General features: G+C 43.5%; 1 protein-coding gene across 4 annotated transcripts in view; it reads left to right on the plus strand.

Moving 5' to 3' along the window:
- Positions 1–20,218, plus strand: part of plcb1l (phospholipase C beta 1-like) — a 196,247-nt gene that overhangs the window by 159,083 nt on the left and 16,946 nt on the right. The window contains exons 26-33 of one of the 4 annotated variants that reach the window (XM_070545047.1): positions 1,538–1,591; positions 1,714–1,933; positions 2,810–2,978; positions 7,613–7,689; positions 7,773–7,862; positions 7,951–8,008; positions 8,105–8,191; positions 8,803–8,827. In XM_070545047.1, the coding sequence (XP_070401148.1) occupies positions 1,538–1,591; positions 1,714–1,933; positions 2,810–2,978; positions 7,613–7,689; positions 7,773–7,862; positions 7,951–8,008; positions 8,105–8,191; positions 8,803–8,827 (780 nt within the window). Of the gene's footprint in view, positions 1–1,537; positions 1,592–1,713; positions 1,934–2,809; positions 2,979–7,612; positions 7,690–7,772; positions 7,863–7,950; positions 8,009–8,104; positions 8,192–8,802; positions 8,828–20,218 lie in introns of those variants that run through there. The other 3 variants (XM_015948147.3, XR_011516725.1, XM_070545050.1) reach the window with 3 other exon arrangements.

A 20,218-nucleotide genomic window follows, 5' to 3' on the forward strand; every position in this document is an offset into this window, starting at 1 on the left:
TTCATACATTATCCTGCAGTGCCCTGGTCCTGTAGAATTAGCCCTGGCATTTTTACTGTGATTGCCTGTTTTTCTGTAAAATCACAGAAAAAGAGAGCTGCTCGGGTCGAGCAGGCTGCTTCATGCATGTGCACGCTCAGGCATAGCCCATAGCATTTGCTATCCATAGCTTTAGCAGCAGAGAGAGAGGCAGTGCCAACTCAGCAACTTTGTCACTGTTCCTAACGCCTAGTGATGAACCTAGCTACATTTCTGAGGAACCTTAGCTACTTTCTGTAGAACTTTCTTCTAGATATTTCCTGCAAATTAGCAACAAAATAGCCATTTTCACTCCGAACCGCGCATGAAGCAGCCTGCTCTACCCGAGCATCTCTCTTTTTCTGTGATTTTACAGAAAAACAGACAATCACAGTAAAAATACCAGGGCTCATCACACAGAACCAGGGCATTGCAGGAGAATGTATGAAGAAGACACTTATTATTTCTATACATGTTTTGGCTGTCAAACTTCCTTATAGTCCCTTTAAACGGGAAAGAATAAAATTCATGTCTTAAAACTGAACTGGTTTACCATTAGCATGAATTTTAACTGGAGAAGCAAAAATTGGCAGAGGTTTAACATAAAAGAAAAAACACAAAACAAGCAGTTAAGTTTGTAACTGATAAGATTTTTAAACTTAAAGCACCTTGATATCTAATGGTGGACAAATCTAAACACCTTTTGATTGTGCATCAGGGTCTTGATAAAGACTAAATTCTGGAGTCTTCCAGAGCATGCCCTGAGAAGGTTTTATGAGCATTCAAACCCTGGGGGGGTCAGGTCTTGGCAGGTTTGCATGGACTAGTGTTGCAACACATTCTCACACACAAGGCATCAAAATATGACGCGTGTGACCAAGCCGCAATATGTGACGATTCGGGACGCCCCAGCGCATCAGGAGACGACGATCAGAGACAAACAGCTGACGCAGCATCCCAGAGCGTCGGTATCTGACGCCGGTGTTGAGACGGACATTAGAACTACTTTTTAACTACTTAACCTTCCCCTCACCACAATCCTAACCTTAAGGTCACAGTTTATGGACCTTAAGGTTAGGATTGGGGTGAGAGGAAGGTTAAATAGTCGAATAATGTCCGTGAGGCCGCGCACGTCAAATAGTGATGCCAGCGGAGATCCAGCGTGTCCCTGATCGTCGTCTCCTGACGCGCTGGGGCGTCCCGAATTGTCACATACTGTATTGAGGCTTGGTCACACGCATCATATTTTGACGCCTTGGGTGTGAGAATGTGTTGGGACCAGACCAAGTCCTGATAATGTCCGTCTTTTCGATTGCTTAAGGAGGGAAACAAACAAGTCGCTAGGTAAAATTTACGTTCCTGGGAGAAAATGTAGGAGTTACCCAGATGTTCAAATTCCCCTTTTTGTTATCTTCTGCTAAATGTGAGAAGAAAAACTTTGTGAAAATAGTTATGTTCTCCTTCATGTAAATCCAAACAAAGTTAATGTCAGGATATAAAATGTGGATTTCCGCTACAGGCTCATTAAAACCATCAGTGAAGACTGAAGACATCATTCAGAGTGTTCTAACAGGTAGGATTAAACACCAAACATTAATGTAACACTTAATTATTTTACTTTTATTAGGCCAAAGGAGGAAAGTCATCGCATCCAGTCTATGGCTTTTCCATGCTCTTCTGTACTTTTGTCTCCAGAACTGGAGGCTCAGACAGTGGAGGAGTTAAAGCAACAGAAGGGATTCGTCCGAGAGCAGAGAAAGCAGTACAAGGAGATGAAGGAGCTAGTCAGAAAACACCACCGCAAAACCAGTGAGCTGATCAAGGAGCAAACGGCCCGTGTGTCCGAGCTGCAGAGCCAGCATCAGCGGCGCCGCTCGGCCCTGCAGAAGAGTCACAAACGTGATGGTAAGAAAAGGTGGGTAATTCTACTGCACTCCTCAGACCCCCAATTCAGTTTTAACAGGAAATCGACTCAAATCTAGATTGTGATTTTTCTTGTAGATGTAGGGTCAAGTTAAGAAACTTATTTTGAATTTACATTTCGATTTAAGAGTATTCGGCTCAACGGCTCAACGACCGAATACTTGTTGAGCCGATCTGTCGTGGTGAAGAGGGAGCTGATCGAGAAAGCCAAGCTCTCGATTTACCGGTCGATCTACGTCCCAATCCTCACCTATGGTCATGAGCTTTGGGTAATGACCGAAAGAACGAGATCACGGATACAAGCGGCCAAAATGAGTTTCCTCCGTAGGGTGGCCGGGCTCAGCCTTAGAGATAGGGTGAGGAGCTCGGACATTCGGGAGGGACTCGGAGTAGAGCCGCTGCTCCTCCGGACTGAAAGGAATCAGTTGCGGTGGTTTGGGCATCTGGTCAGGATGCCTCCTGGACGCCTCCCTGGGGAGGTGTTTCGGGCATGTCCTGCTAGCAGGAGGCCCCCGGGTCGACCCAGGACACGTTGGAGAGGTTACATCTCCAGTCTGGTCCTGGAACGCCTTGGGGTCCTGCCGGAGGAGCTGGTGGAGGTGGCTGGGGAGAGGACGGTCTGGAGCTTCGTAGTTGGGAATGCTGCCCCCGCGACCCGGGCCCAGATAAGGGGAGGAAGACGACAACGATTTAAGAGTATTTAGATAGACAAAAATGTAATTACAGGTATATTTTACATAAATGTGCGCATCAGGTTTGCTGTAGGATGCTTTTCCCGACTAACATTTTAGTAAAAATGCTTATTTGCGTGTGTGTGTGTGTGTGTGTGTGTGTGTGTGTGTGCGCGCGCACGTGTGTTTGACGCCAGTCGGTCTGACCAATCCCTGTCGACTCTGGACCAAGACCTTTGTGATCTGGAACAGGAGTGCAGCCAGAAACTGTCGGAGTTGAAGGAGCAGCAGCAGCAGCAGCTCCTCGCTCTCCGCCAGGAGCAATACTACAGCGAAAAATACCTGAAACGAGAACATTTAAAGCAGGTACTCACACACAAATACATGATTTTGAAGTCGAGAATTAACCGAAGGAGCTAAAAACCACCTCATAATTAAAACACCACACTATATTAGTTAGCATGGTGAATTGTTGTACAATTAAGTAGTTTAACCCTCTGGAGGCAGGCGTTGCAGATTTGCAACAGTTACAACCTACCTACCTGGTTACTCCACATACGTATTTCATGAGCATTTTTTAAACTCAGACGTACCCCTGAAGGGCTTAGTTGTTCGTCCTTTTATCAAAACTTATTTTGAGCCTGAGAGGGTTAAACAGTAAAATGTTGATTTCACAACACATTCTCACTCCCAACGCGTCGGAAATGAACGCACGTTCGGTAACCCTCTGCGTCAGACACCGAAGCCAAATGTGCCCTTTTTCATCGCAAGGGGATTTTTCTGACTACAAATTCCAATGTGGCGTCAGAGTGACATGATGGGATGTCCGCCGGCGCCGTACTGAACACACGCATTTCACCGCATCTGAACTTTAACCCTCTTGCTATTTCTAACCTTCCCTCACCCCCATGCTAACCCTAACTGTCTTGCTAGTTGGAACCTCCCCCTCGCCTGGGCCCCCAACCAACACGTTCTCACTCCGACCTGTTTCCCAAGAGAGAGCCACAGCCTTAGTGCATGTGCTCGATCGCTGTTGCACGTAGGTGGGAGGGAGACTGACGCCGGGGACACACCGGCCGCCGAAGCGCCGTGAAATTGGGGCCGCCTTCATTCAGCGCCCTTGTTATCCTATTCTATAGACCACATGGGCCGCCGAAGAGCTGCGCGCCGACGCTCCAGCCCGCGCCATGCAGCGATCGTTTCGGCGTCCGCTCTATTTTTTTCGCGAGCCGGGGGTGAACCGCGTCAATTCTGGCAGGAAGTCAAACCTAGACATAAGAGGCAGGCCGGTAAATTTAACAAAATAAAGCATTTCAAAATACAATTCTGCGATAGTCAAATGTGTTCGTAAACAGACACTGCATAAAAACCACACACACACACACACAAACACACACACACAGCGAACTTGTGTGTGTGTTTGACCACATGAAGGGGGTGTGGTTTTGGGTGTCTTTCAACAGGAGCAAACAGGACAGAGAGGCAGAAAATCGTAGGCCAGCCATTAACACCTGGTTCACACCATAGGTTCACACACACGTACAAACACACACACGTACAAACACACACACATACAAACACACACACAAACAGCAAGGGGGAGGGGTGTAGAGGAAAATAGCAGAGAAAAGGCAGAGAGGAAATGGAGGACACCAAGTGTTTAAAAGAAAAGCTACGAGGCGCGCCTCGACCGGAGCGGAGAAACAAGCGTCTGGTCTGAACTAAGGAGCAGCGGCCGAATTTCGTGAGCGCTTCGCCTCCCGACGCTTCGTTGACCAGTGTGTCCCCGGCGTGAGGGTGTGAAGAGCACATTTACTTCATCAGTTGGTGACCTCGCCAGGCAAGACCACCAATCCAAAGGCAGGGGATAGGGCGGGTTTTGACAGCATCTGTCTGCGTTCCTTATGGAGGATATTTCTTCTCGCAGCTCAAGGCTGCCAGGGCACCAAATTCAGTTAGAAAGAATTGCTTTGGGCCAAACAGAGATCATTTCCTCTCTGCCTTTCAGTTCATTAACCCTCTCAGGCTCAAAATAAGTTTTGATAAAAGGATGAACAACTAAGTCCTTCAGGTGTACGTCCGAGTTAAAAAATGCTCATGAAATACGTATGTGGAGTAACCAGGTAGGTAGGTTTTAACTGTTGCAAATCTGCAATGCCTGTCTCCAGAGGGTTAATTGATCATTCAGTCTCTCAGTAAATCCAATAATTGGGTTTAAACTTGTCGTACGTGCAGCGACTTTCTCCAAGATCTCATCCATTTTGCACACTAAGACCAGAATCGAAGCTAGGACCTCTAGCTTGTGATTCACCTGGAGCAGCGTCCCAGTGTGAACATTCTCCACATGCCTGAAACTTTCCGTGGGTACGGGTGGCACTCCAATCGCCCCAGACTTCCCAATTTTCCAAAATACCAGAAATCCTCCCACTCCATCTTGTCCATCTGGACAGGTAGGAGGCCCTCGCTCCATTCTCGTTGTAGAAAAAATCTTGTCAATCGCATTGAATGACCAGTTGACCAAATCCAAAATTTAATAAAAATGGAGTTTTCAGGAGGAATGCAGAGAAGCTCTCTGCAGGCAGACAGCCTTGGGAAAAGATAAGACGGGAGAAAAGAGAAGCGCCTATACTCTCCAGGTGGCAGAAGAATAAATAAATGAGCAGATAAATGAACGTTTTAGCCCTCATTCAATTGTTCTAGAACCACATAGTAACGATTATATGAAACTATTATGAGTCATTTGTGTACATGCAGCTCATGCATTTACAATACCAGTTTCAGTGTTTACATACAATACACACTAGAACGTTGTCGTCGTCTTCCTCCGCTTATCCGGGTCCGGGTCGCGGGGGCAGCATACCAACTAGGGAGCTCCAGACATCCTCTCCCCGGCCACCTCCACCAGCTCCTCCGGCAGGACCCCAAGGCGTTCCCGGACCAGATTGGAGATGTAACCTCTCCAACGTGTCCTGGGTCGACCCGGGGGCCTCCTGCTGGCAGGACATGCCCGAAACACCTCCCCAGGGAGGCATCCAGGAGGCATCCTGACCAGATGCCCAAACCACCTCAACTGACTGCTTTCCATCCGGAGGAGCAGTGGTTCTACTCAAAGTCCCTCCCGAATGTCCGAGCTCCTCACCCTATCTCTAAGGCTGAGCCCGGCCACCCTATGGAGGAAAATCATTTCGGCCGCTTGTATCCGCGATCTCGTTCTTTCGGTCATTACCCAAAGCTCATGACCATATGAGGATTGGGATGTAGATCGACCGGTAAATCGAGAGCCTGGCTTTCTGGCTCAGCTTCCTCTTCACCACGACAGATCGGCTCAGCATTCGCATCACTGCAGACGCCGAACCAATCCGCCTGTCGATCTCCCGATCCCTCCTACCCTCACTCGTGAACAAGACCCTGAGATACTTAAACTCCTCCACTTGAGGTAGGACCTCTCTCCCGACCCGGAATTGGCAAGCCACCCTTTTCCGGTCGAGAAACGTTTGAGTACACTAGAACATGCAGCTATTTGTCTTGAAGTAAACAGATGCCACACACACACACACACACACACACACACACACACACACACATGCACTGCAGCTGTTGTTTAGGATGGAGAGTGCTGTGCTGACTGTCACCTGGAATCCTGAAGCTTTCATAAATGCAGCACAACCAAATGAACATGTGCTGCAAAGACCTCCAGCCTATCCCCTAAAGAATATCACAGACGGCATTCTGCTGCCTCGTGTGTTCATGTTCTAATAACTGATGTGGAAAAAACACGAGTGTGTTCTGCTTCAGTGAACTCAGCTGAGGTATCAGATAGGGATGAGCCGGTTACTCGTTTCAGACAAGTATCCGGTACGGATAAAGCATTTTTGACGAGTACGAGCATGGAACGAGTAAAACTCGTAAATATCTGTAATCGTGCTGAAGGAAAATCCTCATTGGGTAACTGACTGACTTCACACTCTGTGAATGGCCTGCCAAATAGAGCGCCCGCCCCTCCCTACACACAAAACTCTGCGGCCGGGAGCTCACAGCTCAGTCCGCGTCCGGTCCACCCACGCACACACACAGACAGTAACGGATCTCTCTGTGCTTGCTTCACTGTTCACGTTTCTTCAGTACTCCCTATGTTTTCTTCAGTTTCCTTCTTTTTAAAGTTACTTTAAAGTTATTTAAAGTTACTTTTTTCGTAACGTACGTGGTGCATTTGACAAGACAGAGCTGAAAACGGCTCGTGCTGCGTCAGTCACTGCCTCCGCTCCGGTCGGGTTTTTTTTTCTCTCTCTCTCTCTCTTTCTCTCTCTCTCTCTCTCTCTCTCTCTCTCTCTCTCTCTCTCTCTCTCTCTCTCTCTCTCTCTCTCTCTCTTCTTCAGGATCCACTCCCTCTTTCTCTCTTGCTTTACATTTTTAATCACAATTGTCTATTTTTTGCTCATTTTAAATATGGTTTAATAATTTTCTAAATTCTTGTTTCTATTTTACATGTTTTGTTTTTGTGAAGTGCCCCGTGATTTTTATCTTGAGAGGCGCTATAGAAAAGATATTTTATTCTCTCTCTCTCTTAATTCATGCACCTAAATATTAATGATCTGATTTTATTGAAAAACTTGTTCTGTAATAGTTCCTTTACTATTGTGGTCAAAAACATTTAATCTCAACTTGGAGGCTGCTCTGTAAATAGTTTTCAAATAAACAATACACATAGCAACTTCTGATCAGACGTAAAATAACGTATTGATGTAAACCACACCCACTTCTGGGTCAGGCCACGCCCACTCCGAGTACAGATACAGATAATTTAGATGGTTCAACAGATACAGATAGTGGTGTACTCGCTCATCCCTAGTATCAGAGAGGTTTATCCAACAAGTACAGCTGCGGATGTTCTGTTGTCATGGTCTGAATGTTAAATTATAACCAGAAATGAAACCATGCAGCTTAAGTTTAGTGAATTCTAATCAAACGTTATCTTTTCTGATTGTCGTATCATTCCTCAGCTGGTTGAGAAGTTAACAACTATAGCAGAGGAGTGTCAGAGTGCCCAGCTCAAAAAAATCAGAGACATCTGTGAAAAGTAAGTTTTTATTTTTAATTCTTTCATGCATATTTAGAGAAATCCTAAAATCACTTGAACCCCTTCCTCGTCTCATCACTCAGAGAAAAAAAGGACCTGAAGAAGAAGATGGACAAGAAGAGACAAGAGAAGATCAATGACGCCAAATCCAAAGACAAGAATTTGACAGAGGAGTGAGTGTTTTGAACAGTGCGTGGAAGCGGCCACCAGATGTCGCTATAGAGTAAAGCTGTTGCTCAACTGTGCTTGGTCCCTCTGCAGGGAAAAGTTAGAGATCAACAAATCCTTTGTCAATGAGGTGGTGCAGTACATCAAACGGGTAAGTAGTGATAGAGTCAGTTCAGAGTAAAACTTGTATTCCTTTCTCCAGTTTTTGTGCAAACACACTGACCTGTTGCTGTGTGTTCATGTGTAGCTGGAGGATGCACAGAGTAAAAGGCAGGAGAGGCTAACAGAGAAGCACAAGGACATCCAGCAGCAGATCCTGGATGAACGGCCAAAGGTGAGGCTGGACTTTCACCTTGTTTATGTAAAGGGCTGCATTCCAATTATAAAGGCATCCACTGTTATTTGGTTGTCAGGAACACTAAAGAAGGCAACGTTACCCGTGACCTTTGTTCTTCCTGTCATGATGAATGAAGATATTTTGAAATATATATCATCACTCAGATCTAAACACACATTTTACTAATGAAGAGAAACATGACCACATGCGATTGTCTGTTGCTGAACTAAAACTAGTTCTGGTTTCATCCACTAGGGGGCAGTCTGAGTCATGTTTTTTGAGATGCTACAGACAGTAGCTTCTCATTTGTAATCATTTCTGACAGTTTTCTGACTCTTTGCTTGGCTACTACCAGATTCTGTCAGAACACCTACTGTGCTGTTACGCTGTGCTCAGTATGAGCTGCATCAATATGCTGAAGAGTTGTTGGAAGCTGGTTTATTGCTTAATGGATTCATCAGACCTAGGCCTTTAACGATGGGTCCTTGGATTCATCCTCTGCTGCCTGCATGTGTGTTTGGGTTTATGGTCTGCTTCATGCTTTGGTGCATTTCACAAGACTTCCTGCACATTCCCAATCATGTAATTCACTGTTGTTGTCATTGTAGGCTGATTGCGCTGCTGTGGAGCAGGGTAAGAACATTTTTGCATCTCATTATTTAACAGCATCAGTTTGACACACCACTAACCTGCAAGCTTACACACTTGGGACTACTGAGTGGTGGTAGATAACATCTGCTTTTCCTGTTTGAAGCCTTCCAAACGTCGCTCTAATGCAGTATGCCCCTTTATTGTTGCAGATCATGACTTAGTGCAGCATTTGAAGAGTAAATTGTTCATCATAAGGGACGGCAGATTGGCCTGCATATTGTGAGATCGCACCCCAGCAGTGTGCTTGGAGTCAGTTAAGGATTTATTTTGGCAAGGTCCTCAATAACAGCTACTGCTTTGGCACATGAGTAACTTTATATAAGCCATAATGACCTCCTTAGATCCGCGTTTCAGCACCTATTTTGTTTCCATGCATGTTATACCTAGTTAGGAAGCTGGGTTGTTTTTTTAATATCAGAATTGATGATATAAATGCCTCAAAGTAATTCTAATAAGCTCAGAAAAAGGTAGTTGAGTTTCTTTTTGACTTTTGAGGATGTTTTTATTTCTCATTTGAGAAGCCTTTGAGAGATTTGAGAGTGCACCTCAGAGGAGAAGTGAAACGTGTCCAGCTGCCACCTTTTTATCTCACTCGGATAATCAGGCCCTGGATGATTAAGAAACTTCACCTTCAATGATACAAAACAGCGATGGAATGTAACAAAGTACAAGTACTTTCTTAATGTACTTAGATACATTTTTCTGTACTTTACTTAAGTAGTTTTTTGTAGTTCTACTTTTTACATTTACTCATTTGCACTCTCTAAAGTTTCATAAATAAAAGTACTTTAATTTGTCCCACCCCCACCACACCCTTGGTCCAATGGAGACTAGCACACTCCCTTGTCCATGCAGAGGTCCGACAGCAGACGTCTACACATACAACACATATTTAAATGTTAGTTTATTACTTTTAAGTACATAAATTCATACTTTAAGACTTTACTCAAGTAAAATATTTCTTAGATACTTCCACTTTTACTTAGGTATTTTTGAACTCTTTATCTGCACTTTACTTAAATAAAAAATATCAAGTACTACTTCCACAACTGGATAAAACTAGTGTGTTTTATTTTACCTAGTGGTGAGACTTAATGAAAAAATATGTAATTAATCTGACGCTTTAATGATTTAACATTGAACAATTACATTTTAATTGTTCAAGATGAATTGTTTTTTTATTAAAAAATAATGTTAGTGGAACACCGATGACATAGCCACACTTTAATGAGTATATATCTGTAGCCACAAGGTCTATTTGATTACTCTGGTCTCATTATAAAAGTTACTGCTGTGAGATTTCTTGGGATGTGTAAATATTAATAAATGTGTTATTGATAAAGTGTAAATAGACATGAAACATTATAAATGTTGTGTACGGAACTGAATACTAGGTGGCAGCAGAGCACTGCTAATATATATATATATAGAGGTGTAGTGTAGAGTTCAGGGGAAGTTCTGCTGAAGGTTCCAAGATGAATGATGCGTGAATGCCTGTCCCTCCTGCTGTAAGGATGTTCATACGAATAAAGTTACTGCCTACCTACTTTCTACCAACTACAAAACATAACAGTAAAAAAGTTTATATATTTTTTCCTTTTCTTTATGAACAGCAATTTCTCATTATTGATAGTTTTATTAGTTGTGTTTGGAGCACATAAAAAAGGCTTATGAGATCTTGTAGGCACCGCAGTCTCTTTAGAGGTGCAGCATCCATCCATCCATCCATCCATCCATTTTCAGCCACTTATCCGGGGTTGGGTTGCAGGGGTAGTAGCCTAAGCAGGGAGGCCCAGACTTCCCATCTCCCCAGCTACTTGGGTCAGCTCCTCCGGGGGAATCCCAAGGCGTTCCTTGGCCAGCAGAGAGACACAATCCCTCCAGCGTGTCCTGGGTCTTCCTTTAGGTCTCCTCCTGGTTGGACGTGCCCGGAAAACCTCGCCAGGGAGGCCTCCAGGAGGCATCGTAACATATGCCGGAGCCACCTCAACTGGCTCCTCTCAACATGGAGGAACAGCAGATATACTCCTAGCCCCACCCGGATGACCAAGCTTCTCACCCTATCTCTAAGGAAGAGCCCAGCCACCCTTCAGAGAAAACTAATTTCAGCCACTTGTATCTGCGATTTCGTTCTTTCGGTCACTACCCAAAGCTCGTGACCATAGGTGAGGGTAGGAACGTAGAACAACCGGTAAATCAAAAGCTTTGCTTTCTGGCTCAGCTCTCTTCTCCACGACAGATCGGTGCCATGCCTGCGGTACTGTAGACGCAGCACCAATCCATTTTTCCCTCACTCATGCAGAAGACCACGAGATACTTGAACTACTCAACTTCAGGCAGGGCCTCATACCTGACCTGGAGAATACCTTCCACTTTTTTCCCATTCAGGACCATGGTCTCGGATTTAGAGGAGCTGATTCGCATCTCAGCCACTTCATACTCACCTGCAAACCACTCCAGCAAAAGCTGGAGATCTCTCTTTGATGAAGCCAAAAGGGCCCCATCATCTGCAAATAAGCAGATACCCGATCCTTAGGCCACCAAAACTGATCCCCTCAACACCTTGACTGCCCCTAGAAATCCTGTCCATAAAAGTTATGAACAGAATCTGCGACACAGGGCACCCTTGGCAGGGTCCAACTCTCCCCGGAAACGAGCCCAACTTACTGCAACGCGGATCAAGCTCTGACACCGGTCATACAGGGTTAGAGGTGCAGCTTGATGATTTTTAGAGAATAAATTGTGTTGCTAAACTTTTTCGGCCCCCAATTGAGGGACACTTGGGCTCAATTTCCACCCCTAATTTTAACATGACCAGGGTTCTGTGGCCCACACCTCCAGAGCTACATGTGGCCCTTCAGCCCCGCTGAAGTAGCTCCTCTTAGCTTTGACCCAAAACAGCTTCATATATAAATATCTAGGATATTATATATTCGATAGAAGTTCATATGCCAACGAGCTTGGTCTATATTTAATCCAAAGATCAATGTTTAATTTAAGATAATGAAATTCAATAGCAAAATATTATTTATTGAATCAGAAGTTCAAAGGAATCTTTGCTTATTCAATAACCAAAAATATACACCATTCTGTGTTTCATTTCAAAGAAGAGTCAGTTTTAAAAAGTTAAGAATTTATTACTAACACTTTTAAAAATGACAATTTGAAGTGACAATTTAGAAAGGATCATTTTTACAGACAATTTGATATTAAAACTTGTTTTAAAAAGCAAACTTGTGACTGAATGGAAACTAAAATGAAATGCAAGGTTTTGGATGCGTGAATGAATCTCAGAAGGTTTCTTTCAGAGAGAGAAGTGCGTTCTGGGTGAAAAGTTGGTTTTGCAGCAAACTGAGTCATTTCTTAGAGAGAACAGCATACAGACGCCATCTGTCGAAAATGTCTACCTCACCCAGTATAGGAGACCCTCTTCTGGATCCGAGATGTCAGGTGGAGATGATGTCCTCCGGGCACAAGGTTGGTAGAAGGACCTTAGTGCGACCAAATAGGTCCTGAGATGTCTCCATGGGTCACACGACTGATGAAACTAGTTGCGTCTCAAAATCAATAACTCTGAAGGAGTTTTGCGTCAGCTGGTTACAGTTGTGTTTATTCGAAGCAAGACTATCGGCGTGACAGAATGCTTAGTAGAGATTTGGGCGGCCGTCCCTCGTCCCCTGGTATGGTTCAAGAACTGGCTTTCAGCTGCGGGAGATTTGGTTTTAACAACACCCTCAGAACATGCCCTCTCAGCGTCAGAAAGCTTGTTGTCATGAAGTAAAGAACATGTGAGGTGGTTTAAACTTAACCCTGGATTCACCCTCTGCATGAGGTGGTTAAAGTGCAAGATGACCTTCTGGTTTACTGAACACACATTACTGATTATCTTGATTATTATTATTATTACACAAAGCACAATAAGTCATTTCAGTAATTAAAATACATTTATACTGAACCAAGATGTATGATGATTGTAATAAACAGTAATAAAGTCAAAGAGTTTATGAAAATTATTATTTAAAAATTATTATTGTGAAATCTTGAAGTATCCTTCATCTTGGGACAGAACAGCAGCAGATAAATATGTTGTTCAGCAGACATTCTGGCTCCTGGCGGGTTAATCTGTGGGGCAAAGTTACAGTTTGACCCAGCTTGACCCAGCTGGGAAAATGTGACCTTTGTCACAAATTAGAGGCCATTCATGACGCTACAAAAGTCTACGAAAAAAGGAAAACATTTTCAGATTTTCCACGTTTCCTCTGTGTTTTAGCATTAACTTGAGCTGCACAGTGCCATGCTCTTTGTTCACTAACAAAGAGAAAAACCTGAAAAACATCCATAGTCAAAGTGATTTTCTTTCAGTTTTTTTAAAATACTTTTATTCTTTGCATGAACTAATCCAAGCCCAGGGCAGCCATGTTTCTGTGATGCAATAAACACAAAGGTCATTGATCATTTAGCAGATGTCTTCTCCATACTGCATATTCCTCTTTACTCTCTGTGACTTTGATGTTGTAAGGAGTTTGATCCAAACCACATCACAACCGCCTGCCAGCCAGAAGCATCTCTGCACTTTGATGTCTGAGCTGAGTGAACATTTAGCATGCCAACCTGTCAGGTATGTTGTGATTATTTTTAGTCAGAAATTTTGCAGTGGAGATGCCTCCCATCACCTTCCACAATCAAAGAGAGAGAGAGAGAGCTCTTTAGAAATCACCGGAAGAATGTAGGAGGTGGGGCTCAGACAGTACGGCTCATGTATTTTAAAGAGTAACTAAACCGCAAAATAACTTTTTTTTGCTAATTAACTGTATAATTGGGTCTTTACAAATGCAATCTTTCTTCTTCTGTGCATTTTTTGACATGTTTACTTGATAAAATCTAAAATCTAGGTCTAAAAACATCTTAGTGCTGCCCTCTGTTGCAGAACAGCAGCTACTGCATTTTAAACTTGTGATTGACTGGGGCTTGTACAATTTCACATCATTGGTACAGTCTCCTCCCACTCCCCCTCCCTCTCAGAATGAAAATTCCCCACACTTCCACTCTGTGTGTGTTTCTCAATGCCAAGGAACCTCGCCTTGATATCTTGGCCCCGCCCCAGTTGCCTAGGAGATTCGTCATCAGAAGCTGCCAAGACGTGTTCCAATGTTCATGTTCTACCGAGGTGTTTTCTGTTTGTTAGCCGTTTAGCTAGCTGAGCAAGGATACACAAGAGGTGTGTTGTAGCCTAGCCTTGGTCAAAAATTACCCAGAAAACACCGCGGTATTCTCTAAAGCAGTGGTTCCCAAACTTATTTAGCCGCGCACCCCCTTCTATGTCCTGACCATGTTGACGCACCCCCCAGCCCCACATCAGGGCATGGCTATATATATATATATATATATATATATATATATATATATATATATATATATATATATATATATATATATATATACCCCTGGTTAGCGTGACGTCTGATATATATATATATATATATATATATATATATATATATATATATATATATATATATATATATATATATATATATATATATCAGACGTCACGCTAAACCAGGGGTCGGCAACTTGTTCCCATCAAAGAGCCATTATTACCCGTTTCCCACAGTAAAGAAAATACCACAGCAGCCGCGGCGTTGTGGGCGGGGCCTACCCTCAGACAGCAGAGCGCTGCTCACAACAGGTGACAGCAGCCGGTACCGGTCGCTCGTGTACGTCAAAGTTATCTTTCATAAGAAGAAAATCAATAAAACGATTTATATAAAATGGATCCAGAAGTTGTAGCCCGTCTCTGCCTACAATATTTTGATATTTTTCACCCTGTTGGTGGTTTTACTGAGCAGGTGCCACTTTTGTCATACGTTTCTTTTTAAAACATGTTTAGACTGTTCAGAATACAAATCCAGGCTCTGTCATGTTTGATTGCTGTAATTAAACTTTGTAGGTGGGGAAGGTCAGAAAAGGATCCGATCATTTTGTTTTTCCCACATTTACAGCGACGGAGATAACGGTGCAGTGCGCCTGGCTCTGGTGTTAATCAAGTTACATTTGTAACAATTTTCACCAGAAAACAGAACAGTTAAAAGCGGGGCTTGTGTTGACCGGACAGTTCCCGTATTTGACCGTTTATTTTGACGGAGAAAGAATAGAAATAATTACCCCGACGCATACAGACGAACTGACACTTTATTCGTTTCGCAAATCGCAGATGTAGCTAAATCACTCAAGAAAAGATTTTCTTCTGAACATCTGAGCTGGACACTGCTCAGTCAGTGCGTACATAAGGTGCACAGCGAGCTGAAGATGTGGAGAGGGGCTTGGAGCACGTTGCAGAACCAGAGCGCATGCGGGAAGATTCCTTCCACTGAAGCAAGAGTTTTCCAAACCCGGTCTCTCAGGTCACTTAGAAAATGTTCCCTGATGATGAAACTTTGGCTGAATTGTGCTTGTTCCTGTCTCCAATGTGGCGTCTGAGGAGAGTCCCGGAATCTCACATCCTCTTCAGCTCAGAAAGCGCCGATATGATTACGCACAAGCGTGACGCGTCAACCCGGTCTCACAGTAAGACCGGGTTGGACCTGTTCAGGTTTACGCAGACAATCTTTACATTTAGAATTAGCTTACAGATGTATAATATAAAGCATTTTATTTAAATATACATTCATTATTTTACAAGCACAGAGAGCCGCATCAGATGGATGGAAGAGCCGCATGTGTCTCTAGAGCCGCGGATTGCCGACCCCTGAGCTAGGGCATGTGCGGAGGACACACACACACACACACACACACACACACACACACACACACACACACACACACACACACACACACACACACACACACACACAAGCAAAATATACTTGTTTTCAATTATGTTTATTGGGCCCACTTACATTTTCTTAGGCCCACCCACAAATGAGTTTCAGGCTACGCTAATGGTGACTTTTGACAGACTTCTCTGAGCTCCGCAGCCATTACACTTTTCACCTCACGCACCCCCTAGCGGCACCACACTTTGGGAATCCCTGCTCTAAAGGATGGCGGATCAGAAGCCGGCAGCTACTTCGGGGGCGAATTTCAAGTTTAGATGTAAGTAAACAAATTTTAAATGTTTTTTTTAGATCCAAATAAGTTATCTATTTAATTTTAAAAAGTAAAAGCCTCGTTATATGTTTATGTTGAAACTTATACGTATAAAATATAACGTTATCTCCCGTGTCACGTGACGTCACGTGACCGCCGTGGAAGCCGCGGTCACGTGATGCAAGTCTGTTCCATTTAACCGTTTTCTTCGACCAAAGAAGGACAGTGTCCTCGTAAGCAAGGAGCCTGGCCTCGCAAGACATCGCCTCACAAGGCCAGGCGCCTTGATATTGAGAAACACCCTGTACCTCCTGGCAACGCCCACTTTCATGGCATTTTTCTAATCTTGACTAGGGGTGGAGTTACATTTTCTGATGGTGTGCAGTCCCTCTTTAAATCTTCTGTAAAACTCTGCCTGTTGAGCTGAAAACAAGTAGAAAAGCTTTTGTTGTAGATCGGTGGCTGTGTTGTCATCAGCCCTAGACTTTTAACACCATTTCTGTTTAAAATCATGAAGGTGAATTACAACGTTGCAAAACCATCCATAACATCACAGATTCATCCATCTGCAGCCGTGAGGAGTGTAATCAGAGGCATGAGATACATGAGATTTTGGCACCTCGCACCATCTGGTAGCTTATTTGGTTTTATTTGTGCCATTTCAAATGTTTTTATCATTCGTCGCATTATTTTATTTCTTATAGTGCTGTTAACTGTTCTCCTATTTTATTGTTTTTAGTAGGAATTTTAATCTCAGACTATTTATGCTTTGCTCTTAAAGAGCAAGTCACCCCCTACCAGATTCTTACTCCACTCCCACTTCCTGTTTGAAAAATGCAACAAATGCTGTTGCCTAGCAGACCGAGAGGGTGGAGTCACTAACAAACACACACACTCACGACATTGTGACATCATAATGTACCATTTAACATCATAGTGTACCTCTTAGCCAATAGCGATGGCTGATTTAAATTCAAATGCAGTGCAGAGTTTTTACCTGACGACGGTGCATCGCTGACAGTTTTAGGCAGAATATTTAAATTTTAACTAAAATGAGCTAAAATGCCGAGTTATTGAGTACATTTGACTACAGCACGATCAGACACTCATTTATATAGTTTATCAGCAAAAAAAAATGTTGATTTGGAGTGACTTGCTCTTTAAGTATTTTGCCTGTTCTTATTGTGTTTCTTGTTCAAGCATTTGGCTTTTTTATGTACAGCACTTTGGTTAGCTGCCATGCTATTTTGAAATGGTGCTTTTTAAATAAATAGGGTACGGTATACAACACTCTCACATGAAGTTCTGACCCAGTTTCCTGTTTGGGCTCCAAGCAGCCACTAATGAACATCTATAACCATCCCTTGTGGAAACTCTGAGTCCTCCACAGCCCATTATTGTGTGTGTGTGTGTGTGTGTGTGTGTGTGTGTGTGTGTGTGTGTGTGTGTGTGAGTGTGTGTGTGTGTGTGTGTGTGTGTGTGTGTGTGTGTGTGTGTGTGTGTGTGTGTGTGTGTGTGTGTGTGTGTCATATAGTAGCTGGGAAACTTAACCATTATCAACAGCTTCTGTTGTTCTGAGGTGCTGATGCTGGACAGAACCAGAGTGAAAGAGAAACGGTGCGGGTTGGTGTGTCCTCAGGCATCACTGTCCTGCTAATGAGCGAATCAGAAAACCTGCTAGGACTCAGCACGTTGATAGGAGCTGCTATCCCACATCACAGCATCTTCCTCATCAGTTCCCTTGAGCCAGGACGCATGGGTAAAATGATTATTTCACTCATTTTGAAGTATTTATGAGTAAACAATATAAATAGTTGATATTTCGCTCATCTTAGATGGCTTCCTGAACAACCTCTGTATGGAGAACTAGAGTTTACACCCAACAGCACTGATGAGCTAACAGCTAGTCTGAGAGCTAAGGTAAAAATGTATTGCTGCAGTCATAAAACAGCCCCAATTTCAAACACGTAAAGTAGTTCATGCAAACACTATTTTTATAAGTTTTACGCATCATTAAAGGGAGGCTAGGCAGTTTTGGCTTGCTTTTAGCACCCCATAGTTTTCGTTTAGCAGAACCAACAGAAAAATGTATCTCCTTGCTGTGCGTTCGTCTTTTTAAACCTTAATCTAAGGGACAGGATATACTTGCTGTTTAATGACACGAACAGGTTGTTGTCACAGAGTTGTGGATATTCCATCTGCAGCATTTTTGGCTGTAAAAGAGAATGAAGCAGTGTGGTGACAAAGCAGTTTGTTGCACAACATGGTGCATTGGTGTCATGTGAGTGTGCATTATACACATTCTTTCTCTTACGGATAAAAGGAGAAAATATCCCACAGTGTTTCCCTGCTGCAAAGGCCTCCAATCCACACGTAGAGCTACACACTCCTTCGTTCGTCAAGCAGGAGTCCTCTGCTGTCGTCATGGAAACTCGGATCCCCCCCCCCTCCTCTCGTGTCATCCTCTATCCTTCATGACTCTCAGCAATCTGTTAATTTGGAACAGAGTCCTCTTGATGCAATCCTAGACATGGCTCCTGAAGGTGGAGGAGAACAGAAGGAAGGGTGAACGGAGGGTGAGCAGGCAGGTTGGAGGAGATGTGGAGGTCTTGAGCTGAATACCAACTGAGCAGGCAGAAAACCGCATCCTTGAGGCTCCATCAGCAGCATCCCTCATTCACTGAGGGCTGCACAGGTGGCCACCACGTTGCCTCGTCACAGACTTTGATCTGCATCATTGCTCCCTGCTGCGCTATTGCATCAATAACACACACACACATACACACACCAAACCACTGGGAACACAGAGTACAAACCAGAGGCAGTAAAGCAAATCTGTTGTGCACGCGTGAGCGTGCGTACATGTTGCACACTTGGTAACTCTTCTGCTCCATTGTGCTAGCTGCTATTTTAGATCAGAGCTCCAGTGTTGGTTACGTATGCCCACGTGTGCTAATGACACTCTCCTGGGTCGTACTCTATCTAAGAAAGGTTCAGTCAGGCTGGAAACGGCTACGGTGTGTTTTGAGGATTAAGGCGCCAGCTCGTAGGCTTTTCATATACAGACAGGCTAAAGAAAAAGACAAAAAGTGCACATTTTAGAGTTTTTCGCAACAGGACATTATAAAAAAGATGTCTAAAATAATGCACATCTAATCTCTAGTGTAGAAAAACACACAACAGACTCCATCATTTATTAAGAACAAATTAAGCCAAAACTGTGGGTAAAAACCTAAATCTACCATATGATCCAACAGCCTGTAGAACCACATTTAGCAGCAATGATCTTTCCATGTGACTTTATGAAGATTTGACATCATTGTGGTGGAATTTTATTTTACTCCCTAGTTCAAGACAAAATGTCTTCAATGCTTAAGACTGTTTGCAGCACGTTGACTCTTCTGTTTTTCAGTCATTCTGCTGCTGTGTTTGGATCATTGTCCTGTTTTATCACCCAGTTTTGTTCAAACTTCAGCCGGTAATCAAATGGACTCAAATTTGTCTCCAGAATAGAATCATCAACTTGATTGCAGCAATTTTCCCAAATCATTAACCCTCCACCACCATGCTGAATATTGGTATGAGTCTTTTGAGCTGACACAAAGCTGTGCACTATGGGTAAGTTCAGGTGAATTAGAATAATTTGAATGTGGTTTTTAATAGTTCATTATTAATTTCGAGAGGAGCCAGTTGAAATGGCTCGGGCATCTGGTCAGGATGCCTCCTGGACGCCTCCCTGGTGAGGTTTTCACATCCAGTTGGGAAGAGGCCTAAAGGGAGACCCAGGACATGTTGGAGGGACTATGTCTCTCACCTGGCCAGGGAACGCCTTGGGATTCCCCCAGAAGAGCTGGCCCAAGTGGCTGGGGAGAGGGAAGTCTGGGTCTCTCGACTTGGGCTACTGCCCCCGCGACCCGACTCTGGATAAGCGGATGAAAATGGATGGATGGATAAAGTTAATTTATTTCATTCATTTTACTTACAGAGTGAAAATGATATCTGAGATAGACTCATTACATGAAAATACAGATATGTCTAGCCTTTGTTTGTTATAATTGTGATGAATATGGCTTACAGCTTATGAAAAACCAACTTTCAATATCTCGGACAGTTAGAATATTGTAAAAAGGTGCAATATTCTTGACTCAAAGTGTCACACTCTAATCACTTGAATTGAATTAAATAAATCTGTCAAATTCTTAAAAAGTATGTTCACAGCCAGCTGCAACAATCTGGAATCATTTTACATTTGACATCTTCATCCTCTTCTGAACCAAACCTTTT

Source organism: Nothobranchius furzeri, chromosome 2 (genome assembly GCF_043380555.1).
Source record: "Nothobranchius furzeri strain GRZ-AD chromosome 2, NfurGRZ-RIMD1, whole genome shotgun sequence".
Classification (NCBI taxonomy): Eukaryota; Metazoa; Chordata; class Actinopteri; order Cyprinodontiformes; family Nothobranchiidae; genus Nothobranchius; species Nothobranchius furzeri.